At 42.2% G+C, this 11489-nt stretch overlaps 1 protein-coding gene across 1 annotated transcript; it reads left to right on the forward strand.

Annotated features, from left to right (window-relative positions):
* Nucleotides 1-8948: 8948 nt before the first annotated feature.
* On the forward strand, nt 8949-11489 carry MELLADRAFT_96074 (uncharacterized protein; the record flags this gene model as incomplete). Its single annotated transcript, XM_007418440.1, has 16 exons — nt 8949-9022; nt 9117-9291; nt 9386-9452; nt 9509-9535; nt 9603-9631; nt 9700-9760; nt 9835-9956; nt 10029-10044; nt 10117-10259; nt 10335-10463; nt 10551-10627; nt 10707-10792; nt 10868-10883; nt 10925-11078; nt 11167-11193; nt 11259-11489. The coding sequence occupies 16 exons, from the start codon at nt 8949-8951 to the stop codon at nt 11487-11489; spliced, it is 1434 nt and encodes a 477-aa protein (XP_007418502.1).

Genomic DNA, 11489 nt, shown 5'->3' on the forward strand with positions numbered 1-11489 from the left:
ACATTTCCATAAATATCTTTTTGATTAAATTGAAACTGATCTTGGGATTTTTCTTCTGACAATCCAATCCATAGCCTTATGTTTGTCAAAAAGGTTTTGCACCAATTGATAGTTGTAGTAGTACAGATGTAGGATTTTGTGAAAATAATCCTACTGTGAAACTTTTCTAGAAAAAGTAAAGAAAACTTTTTCAAGATCTTTTACATCAAATACATATTTTTATGGAGTTTGAATTCTTTGAAAACATGTAGTGTGGTTCTGGGGAAAAGTTTAGTTGAATGTTAGTGAATATATGGTTAAGAAACCAGAGCTTTTGATATACATACATGTAGAAAAGTATTTTATTTAAAGAAATTGAAAATTATTGTTTTGTGAAAAATTGTGGAAAAAGGTGGTGATGAAGTGTTTGATAAAATGAGCACTAGGAATGATCTACAGCCTATGATTTGGGTATGATCATATTTTCCTGTTACCAATTGCCACTAGAACCTCCTCACTTTCCTGATCATGTCAAGCTCTTCTGATACCAACTCTGATGTGTCATCAATATCTTTTTGAAATATGGATAATCTCCTGAAAGTCAACTTCCAAACCAGCACAGACTTCTTATCTTGAATAACATCCCCTAGGAAACCCTGTAGAACCTCAAGACTCTGTGGTAACCAGTATACGCAGGAGATTCTTGAGGGTAGAAATGTGTGATTTTGTGAACTCTGCCACATGGACAAGCTCATTGCTGGAAATCCTGGTACAAATCAACAAGCTAGCAAACAGTTTCAGCCATCTGGTCATCCTATCAGCAGATACTTCAACACTGTTTGAAAGGCTATAGTGTCTCTAGTATATATATATGTATTTTCCAACCTACTGGAGGTGAGATACATCTAAAAGAAATTAGAAACAGCCCACAATTCACCCCCCTACTCCAACAATTGTGTGGGTACCACGAATAACACCCAAATTTCTTGTGTTGGTTCTCCTGATCAACATTCAGCTCATCAAAACTGAAAAGGACTACTCATGCAAGATATCCTAATTCTGGATGTTCCTTCAACAGGTTGTTTACATTTGTTCATGCCTGTTTAGAAGGATCACATGCTGATGCACATGTTCCTCACCAAGCATTAGAAGAACAACAATTTCTTTCCAAAAGATAAACAATATCTTCTTTCAAACAACAAGATCTAGCTATTCCACCTATTGACATTGATCTCTTTATTTGAACCAGATTGGTTTTACATTGCCAACACTGGATAATCCAACATGTCAGGGTTTCTTACACTCTATCAATCAGGAATGGAAGCATTTTGACTTAAAACCACAGACTCCAAAGGAGCTTTAAAAATATTTCCCTTATGCACTTCAGATCATCATCAAAAGACTCTTTGGTGTTTCAAATATGGAATTTATTGGCTCATATGCCCTCTTACTGGTACATAATCTAAGTCTGGTTGAAAAGATGTCACAGAATTATATGGAAGCACTAGTGGCACATAAAGGAATCAGAGATTCCTGATTAGATCAGACAACACCACTACCAGTTTAACAGTCTTAGATGGAGATGAAGTATCCAGAGAAAGAATGTTAAATAGGATGTGTTGTTGAAGAGAAACTTTCTAAGGATTGATGAATAAGAGCATCCCCAACGCGCCGCCGGAAACGTAACCTTTACATAGGGTTTACCTAGCATTTCTGACAGAAACGTAATGTCAAAATTACGTTTGCAAAGATTTTCCGAAAAACAGCCTCCAGCGCGAGTAAAAAGTCGCACAGTTGGCCATGGGTGCGATTTCGTTTATTCCGCCAGCTGGAATACGTACGGTTTGTTCCAATTGTTTCCAGCTGAGCCGGAAACCTCGGAAAACGTGATTTCTCACAATTTGGACACGTTGAGACCACGAAACTCGCCTCTTTCGTTCCTTCGTGTCCTATCTCAAAGCTTGAAGCACACATTACCACGACCTCGATCAGATCAAGCGGCCAATCCATGCAATTGATCTGATCGTGTCCTATCCTTAGACAGGGGTAGAAAACTGAATCTCTTATTCAGCTTGCGCGGTGCTGCCTACTGAAGCTGAAGCTGAAATACAGGTGTCCAAGTGTCATTTGTGACACCTGTACCAGGTTTCCAGTTCCCGGCGCGTTGGGGATTAAGGCTTGGACCCGGCCCGGCCCGGCCATCAGAAACTACGCCGATCAGACCCCTTGTTTTTCAGCTGCCCGGCCCGGCACGGCCCGGCCAAAAAAAAAATTCTCGTAATGTGGCTCAGCAACGTGGAAATTGATGAAACCAGGTGCCTTATATCACTCACCATGGCTCCTAAACACCCCCATTCCTCCAATGATAGTGTGATCACAATCTCAGACTCTCCTTTACAAGTCAAGCCCGCTGCAAAAAGCAAGAAAATCAAACTCGACAACTCACACAAGCTCTCATGGGTCTGGCAGCATTTCATAACTGAGTACGATAAAGGGTCAAAGGAGAAGCAGAACATCTGTCAAGTCCCTCATCCATCTGGAGGAGGTAAAGTCTGTGGAGCGGTGTTTGCCGTTGATAAATCTTCCAGCACAAGATCATTGTCCCGACATCTGGAACACCGACACGAGATATACGAAAACACTGTTGCCGAAGCTGGGATGATGAGGGACTATGTGACCAATGGGAAGATCGAGAAGGTACATTGATAATTCACAAGCTTCATATGTCCTTTTTGTGTCCTCTTTCTGACTATTGTATTTTGATCCTAGCCTCTCAAGCTCACCCGCGAGAACTTAAAGAACAAACTCCTTCGCCTCATCATCATGAAGGAGCTTCCGTTTTCTTTTGTCAATTCTCCCGACCTGCGAAAACTTCTTGAGCTGTGTAACCCTGCTGTTACACCACTCCTTGTTGGCTCGGACACTCTTGGAGATGCCGTCAGAAAGAACTTTCACGAAATGAAAGGAGTGATGGAGGAATACTTTGAAAATCAAACATTGGTCAGCATCACCTGTGACTGCTGGACATCTCTGAATCGAAAATCAGTCTTGGGTGCCACAGTCCACTGGATCGATGAGAAATTTGAACTTCAAGAAGTCATATTGTGTCTCAAAGAGATCGAAGGCGAGCATACTGGTGTCAACATTGCCAATCATCTTATTCCTGTTCTTAGAGAGTATGGACTCCTTGAAAAGGTTTTCTGTGTTGTTGCTGACAACGCCAGTTCAAATGGTACAATGGCCGATGCTCTTCAAGCAGTCTGTCCAAACTTCAAGCGAGATCAAAATCTCCTCGGATGTGCTGCACATGTCATCAACCTTGTTGCTCGAGATGGACTCAAGGCATTCTCTAGAAGACTTGGCGAAGATGGACCAGTCCCACACGACCTTGCTGTTCTTCTTGAACCGATGCAAACCTCTGACGTCAACTCGGTCCTTACTCGGCTCCATAAGCTCATTGCTTGGATTTACAAATCACCTCAGCGCTTACAGTCTTTCCTCAAGCAAGTTGAGGCAGACTTAGGCTATGCGCTCAACCTTGTCCGCAACGTCGACACACGATGGAACTCCGACCTCGATTGTTATCGCCGAGCATACCGGTTACGGGTTTCTATCAATACAAAATGTCAAAATGATCCCGACTATAGGCAGTACGCCTTGTCAGAGGATGAATGGAAGCTTATAGGACACCTTGTCGAATTTCTTGAACCTTTTGAGATTGCCACCAAAGATCTTTCAGCAAGCAAATACCCAAGCCTTGGCGATGTAATTCCAGTATACGAGTGGATTATCAAGAAGCTGAATTTGGTATGTTTTGTTCTTGATTGTATTTCTCGATCAACTTTATTTCAACTCTCACTTTTCTTACTGAATACGCCGTACTTTTCTAGAGCTGGTGTAACTACGAGGCTCAAGAGCTCCGACAAGCGATTCAACCAATGAAGACCAAGACCGAACTGTACTACGAGAAGGTCCTCAAAAAGCCAGCGTACTTGTGTGCGCTTCTGCTTGACCCACGTAGCAAGGATCAAGAATTGACCAATGAAACTCTGGCCCTTGCCGGCATCGATCATCGTGACGAGTGGAAAACACACTTTCTGAACGAGTGTAGTAAATTTCATCAAGATGGCCAATTGATCACCCTCGAAGACCCTGTACCACCACCCGAAGATCGCCCCCGAACCTTTGTAACCAAAAAGAAAGCTCAAGGAATTGAGGCTGAGCTACAAACATACCTCTCGACCAAACGAGAGAACGAGGATTATCACCCACTCAAGTTCTGGCGCGAAGAGGGGCATCGATTCCCCATTCTATCCAAGATGGCGCAGATTTTCTTAGCTATCCCAGCGACCAGCACCCCATCCGAGCGATCGTTCTCATCTGCGGGTAGGACCATCACCGATCTTCGCAGCTCAATGAAAATCTCGACTCTCGAAGCAACGGTATGCCTCAAAAGCTTTGATAAATTCATCAAGTAGATTCACTTTGTATTCATACAGTACTTAAAGTTATATCTAAGATGTGCTCCAACCTCCTCACCTCACCTCATCGAGTCCATCCCCCTTTCCGAGCATCTGAGCTCCCTGTTTAGTGCCACCAATATACATACAGTAGTCAAATTCAGCTTATAGATGTGCCCCAACCTCTTCTCCTCTCCTCAACGAGTCCATTTGCCCTCATTTGACCCCTTTCCGAGCCTCTGAGCTCCCTTTTTAGTGCCACCAATCCCTCGGGCCCTTTTGGGCCGGCCCGTCCGGCTCGCCCGAGAGCACAGCGCTCACGGGCCACATACCTTTTTAAAAGAGTCGTTTAAGGCCCGTGCCCGGCTCGGCCCGAGCCCGCCCGGGTGGTCCTGGTGCCGGGTCCAAGCCTTATTGGGGATGCTCTAAGAAAGGTATCTTGGAAGTTGGAATCTGATTTAGTGAATTAAGAAATACAACATGTGATTAGGTTAAAGTTCTGTCAGAAAGGTTGTAAGTTCAAATTCACGCCGGGCAAATCGAGGTCATGGAGTGAATACAGGTTGCGCGGTCATGTTGAAAACAGAAGAGATTTCCGCACCCTGAGTCATGTCATGGCTGCATGACAGCTCCTCATGAATTGCACCCCGCCAGTCATACAAGTGACATGGGTATTTGGCCCACAATAACAGGCAAATACAGATCCCGTGAGGGACTTATAGCTATGTGACATGTACATTTCAGTACATACTCAAATACATGTGATTGGTGTGACATATACAGGGTGTGTACAGGATAACAAGTCCTGCATGCCTGACAGGTGCCCCAGGTCCTGACATGCATTCAGGACCATGCACCCTGTATGCACTGCATGACCTGAATTTGCCCGGCGTGATTTACACATAATAGAAAATGCAGTTTTGAAACATGTAAAACATTAAAAGAAGTTGGAAACGATAATTTGTTACAACAGCTTATAGGTGAGTTTGAATTAATTGGATCACACTTTTGTATTCATCACACTTTTGTATTTATTGCACTTTTGTATTCAATTTTGTATCATCATCAAAACCAAAACACAGATTTGTAATCACTGTAGGATATATGTTTTATCTTTAGTTTGAGTTTGGGTTTGAAGATACAAGGTAGGAGACAAAATAATATATGTGTTATATTTTATTGAGTTTGAAGATACAAAATAGGAAATGAAAGCATATAATAGATAAGAATATAATGAAATAAAAAACATAATTGAATAGTAACAATACATATGAATGATATATATTATTAAATAGTATCCATCATCACTTGCCTTCATCCCCCTCTTGGAACTCTTGGAACTCTTGGAACTCTGCTAGAATACCAGCTTCATCCTTCAACCACTCCCATCCATAATCTGGGTCCATGTAGTAGAAGAAAGCGGTATTGTTCATGTTTAACTTGTTTGCTACTGTGATAATGTGTTGTGGTTTGGGTTGCTTTATGCATTCCTGGTTGAAGATTGACATGGATTCTTGTCACATTGGATGTTGATTGGATCTAATTTTGGAAATAGCCACCTTATTGCTGTCATTGATATCCTCTATCAGCCCTGAGTACTACACCAGAGTACCAATGGGCAACACATTATAAGGAAAATATCAAAAATAGCAATTACAACTCAAGCCTCAGTTTCAAGAGTCAAGTTACATATGATTTAGTGTATGTAACATGTGCAAAATTTACATCAAAAAGTTTGTATGCACACAACTTTGATGTAAAATGAATCAAGTTGTGGGTGTGCTCATATTATTGGAGGTGTGCCAAAGCATGGTTGTTTATTTTTCTTGTCCCTAGGCTCCCACGGTGTATTTCCCTTAAAAAATTGCTTGACACCACAAGAATTCTTCATTCCATCAAAACTTGTTGTTTCATCAATACTATGAAAATATTTTGTATTTTGTAATCACAATATATTTATTTCATTTGTGATCCTATCACAGCAGCAATTCAATTTCCAAAATTCAAAGTACCAAAATTGAATATGCCATCAAGATTGGCATCCAAATTCATTGGCAAAAAAGTGATCAATTGGTGTGTTTTCTACAGGAGAATCTCCAATGACAGATTCTCCAAGTGCAGGTCAAAATCAATGTCTAGAGTGGTTGCCTCCAACTGTTTTCAGCAACTCAAATTTGGTCTTGGTGTGATATCTCAAAAGGCATACCAACCCTCATTTTTGAAATATATTTTGTGTCCATGCACACACACTGCAAATATAAAAGTGTTTCTCTGAGGTGAAAAATGATTGAACTTAATGCACAGAATGATCAATAATGCAGATTCAATGCATTCTTAATCATTTTGCAAATTGAATGTAATCATCTTTCACCTTGGCAAATTATGTTTGCAGTGCCAGATGTAAGAAGTGAAATATACTTATAACTCAATAGTAACGGTGTTACTGTAATTAAACATCCCAATGACTATCCTTTACCACCTTCCACCACCATTGCTGTCCTGATTCAAACTACACAACTCAATCAACACCCAGCATGGCTTGTTCTAAATACAGTACTGATGAAAAAGTGGCTTCCCATCCACCAAAAATAAAACAAAACCTCAATCAAAATGGGCTGCATAAATCCTGTGCATCACACTATTTTCTGCCAATCTGGCCTCTGTTTTTGATAAGTTACACTATCTGCTTATGGAACTGGGACACAGAATATCTCATCTTTTGAACTGGTATTATGATGATGATCTGATGCATCAAGTAGACATGAGACACTTTGATCCCACTACTCCACCCCTCCATTGAATTCCATCAAACTATATTCTCATTGAATGTAATCTAATCAATGAGTTGGGCCTGGTCAAGCTTGAGTTGAGCAAGATATTTGCAGAAGATTCTTAGAATCGCAGAACACTGGATGTCCAAGGATTTCTCTATGCAATCTGTGGTTTTAGCTTTGAAGGAGATTGATGAAGCTCATACTGGTGAAAACATGGCTGCCCTCATCATGAACACATTATATCAATTCAAAAGAACTCTACTGCATCACTGCTGACAATGCTTTGAATAATGTAACCATGAGGCAAGAGCTTAAAAGACTCATACCCTGTTTAGAGGAACCTCCATGGTGTTGCCCATGTTATAAATCTTGTTGCCAAAGCCAGAGTATTGATTTTCAACAGCAAGACTCCCCCCAATACCCTTAGTGCATTAGGTCCTCAATTACCTCCAGAAAACAGTGTTCCCAATGGCACTCTTTCTTTGATTCAACCTACCCCACATCTAGAAGCCCACTGAATCCTCACTCAAATTCAAGGTTTCCACAAACAAGTCCAATTGAGCACCCAGCTCAAACAGGCTCTTGGCCAATGTATTGCCAGTTGCTTACAGTCTCAGAAGGTCAGACTCACCCACAAGGTTTCAACTCAATGGTCTTCAACCTTTTACTCTCTTGAGCATTTTTTTGGACTCAAGAAATTCCTTCAGTATTATCGTAAAATCAACAAATCTTTGGATCCTTGCCTGCATATCTTACCTTCTCACAAAATGCCCAACTATCAATGGCTTCTTAAGCAACTTGAAAAGGTGTCTTTCTATTCATATTTACTGGTTTACAACAATTACAAGTGGGTGTTACATACAAATACAGGGGAAGTAGGGGCAAAAGTCTGCAGCAAAAAAAGATGTGAGGGAATCAAGTTCCTTGGTATCCTTTGGACAGTTATGAGCATCTAAGAAAGGTGCACAAAAAGTTTCTTTGGTCCAAGAAACTTCACAGTGAGGTGTCAAAGTATTATAAGGATGGCAAGTCTCTCCACCAAAAAGCCTTGACCCAGTTGACCCTCACTGTGGCCAGAACAAGCAAGCTTGTCCAGAATCCGTCGTTGGCGCTCAGGTTGCAAGCAACACCTTGGGACTCTGATGAGTTTATGGCTGTGCTTGTTGAGTTGGAAGCAAAATTAAGTCCCTCTTGAGCTGGAAGCTTTTCTTGCACAGGTGTCTCTTGCGCTAGCGCGTGCCCCCAAAAAGTCCCTACGTCAAATAAGAAAGTTTTACTCACAGAAGGTGAGATTTTTGCCTTAACCTAAGTATAAGGCCCTGCTGTCGGACTGAGTATACTACAGACCGACCGATAAAGTCCCTCGATTTCCCTCGATGTCAGGAACTTTGAATCTCTCAATTGTATTTCGTTCCGCTTTTCCTTCCATACATGGAAAGAAACGCGGAACGAATTTGAAGGTACATATTCATAAATACACAATATGTACATCAACGGTCACCGGTGTCACGGCTGGGAAGGTAGAGTGTGATAACAAATTTCCCCGCTTACCCTGACAGATCCACACGATGCAGATGAAAACACACACAGCCTGTCACTCAACAGCAAGCTTAAGAAGGAGTCTGTGGCGGGCTCAAACATATGTTTCACTGTCCTCCTCTTGTGAAGCTCCGCATATTTCTCATCTTTGACCATATACATCAGCAAGTGGCGTCTTTCTTTTTGGCAATCAAAAATGTTACCTCGAAAGACTACTCGCACATGCTTGGCTTTATGGGTCATTGCTTCATTTAGAACCGAGATCAAAGAGTACGCGCCTTCATCTCTGTTACCTTTGTTTTGATCCTATCTTTATGGAAGAATACTCACTAACAAATCTCTATGTACATTGCCTTTCTTGAAGTGGTCTCGAACGTATGTGGTACCGTGGTTCAGTGCCCTCGAGGTCAGAAGCTGGGGTGAAGAAGGTTCGATCACCTAATTTCTTGCAAGGGATGCTGTATGGAGTCCCGAACTACGACACTTGCGCCTCTCCCGATGGACCCATACCTTCTTCGATGCCGGGTGATGCACCTTTTGTCAGTATCAGCCCATTTCCGCATCGCAGAACTTACTCGTGCCCAGCGCGCAAAACATGATTCACTGAGATACATTTTTACATTGATGATTTAGTCACAAGGGCAAAATTCCTATAAACGTGCCATTACCTGTCCCCGTGGAATTCAAAACCTATCTGGAGGTAAGGCACTCTTCCTTTTTAACAGGTTGAGATCAATTCACTGAACATGTTTATAGGAGTCGTTTTACTGGTTCCATGCACAAGTGAGTCGACAGTTCTTTTTGAGATGTGATATGTTCAAGAAATCAATGTCTCCTTCAATTTTTTCAGGCTGTGATGCGGCGGAAATTTTTGCCGAGGTAGAACAACTCAATCCTCCCATTCGACTCTGACAAGCAAGTTGAATCGTGGTGTGTTTTATTGCCAGACTCCATTGCTTACACGGCTTCCAAAAGCCGGTTTCGACGTGTGTTGGGTAAATCTGCCATGTACGTAGGCTGCTTAGCTTATGTCCTGTGAGCTCTGATTTTTTGTTAGCTCAAGATCATTCTACATCTCCCAGTCCATGGTCTAGGGGACATGCAGCTTTCGGGGGAGTTCGTGGCGTACGCTGTTAGCCACCTTGCCAACTCCTCATCTAGTGGCAAGGTAAATGTTGTGGCCTATAGTCAAGGCGGCGCAAACGTTAGTAGACCTTCTGTTTTTTGTGTCCCATTTACTACTATCGGCCCCACTAACCACTTGACTGATTTATAGGCTCAGTGGGCTATCAGTCTGTCATTTCCTCCGAGATTCTACGCAAGAACAGTATCACGTCCTGACATTCTGCGCTGGTTTAATTTAGCTTTTTGGCCATCTATCCGCAGTCAAATCATCAACCTCGTGACGATAGCTTCACCACACAAAGGAACCTTATTCACGGATCCCATGTGCAAGGTTCTGAACGTTATTGGAGGATGTTTGACTTCCGTCTTGCAGATGAGTCCGGTGAGTTTCCTTTATAAAGAAAAGTCCACAAAACGCTTCCATCTAAGCAAACTCGCACTTGAATTTCGTCTTCAGAACTCTCGATACAACAGTGCAGTGTTTAAAAGGTCTATCGAAAATGGTGGACAGGAGGCATTAGTTCCGACCACTTCGATCTATACGTTTGGTGATCAGTTGGTTTTACCTCAGGTGTCAAACTCAAACGTGAGTACCTATAAGCAAAATGATCGTTATGCCAGAATTTTAAGCAAGTCGTGTCAACCTTCTTACGACCTTGTGAAACGCATTTAGGGGGCCTCTTATCTATCCGGAGCTTCAAATATTGCCCTTTCAGAAGCATGCGGCAGAAATCATATCATAGAGCACTTGTACGCGTTTGTCGTGTATCTCTTGAAGCAAGTGACAAGGGGGTTGACTAATTGAATGTATCTCTCGTGAACTTTCAAGCGGTATTGTCTATGACATGGCTACGTATGGTTTGGTTTACGATGCTTTGAGTCACGGTCGACCCGCGAGTCTAGAAAGCTTTGATCGTAAGTGAAATGAGTTATCGTACAATGTGTCTTAATGGTCAACTCACACTATTTGCATTATCGATAACAGGAAAGTATTGCGAAAGCCATTGTACGTTGAGCCATTTAAGACTAACCAAGCGGAGGATCAAGCACGCGAATTCTAATGAAGGTCATGACGCAATCAGATAAAAACCTTTTGAGGACATCGCTTAAGCTTCCGTCACATGTCCGGACATTGTGGCGAGGGCTGGTCGGGAGACCCATGGATCGTCTCGATAGGATGAAAAAGGTCTATACTTTCTCAGTAAGCCCAATTTTGATCCAAATGTGAAGGAAAATACCAGATTTTGTCAACTTATGTACCAACACTTGAATTTCCACCGGAATTTCAGGGCTTGCCCAGTGAACCACCATTGATGGTACGTCCTCCTGCATCTGTATAGTATCACCATTATTCATCTTCTGATCATTTGTATATGTTCAGCCTTATGTGTGTGAAAAAGGATATGCGCCACAGAGCCACTGCTCCACTATTGGTTTCTGTCAGAATCGATCTAACAAGACCGCTATCAAGACATCTCGACGCAATATAAGCGCCATCGCTCGCGTATACACCACTCAAATCGTTTTACCGTCATTTTCCCGGTGGGTAGTGGTTGTCGGCAAGGCTGCTGATGTCACTTCAGGATCGTACACACACTTGCTACCATCCTGA

Source organism: Melampsora larici-populina (assembly GCF_000204055.1).
Source record: "Melampsora larici-populina 98AG31 unplaced genomic scaffold MELLAscaffold_92, whole genome shotgun sequence".
Classification (NCBI taxonomy): Eukaryota; Fungi; Basidiomycota; class Pucciniomycetes; order Pucciniales; family Melampsoraceae; genus Melampsora; species Melampsora laricis-populina.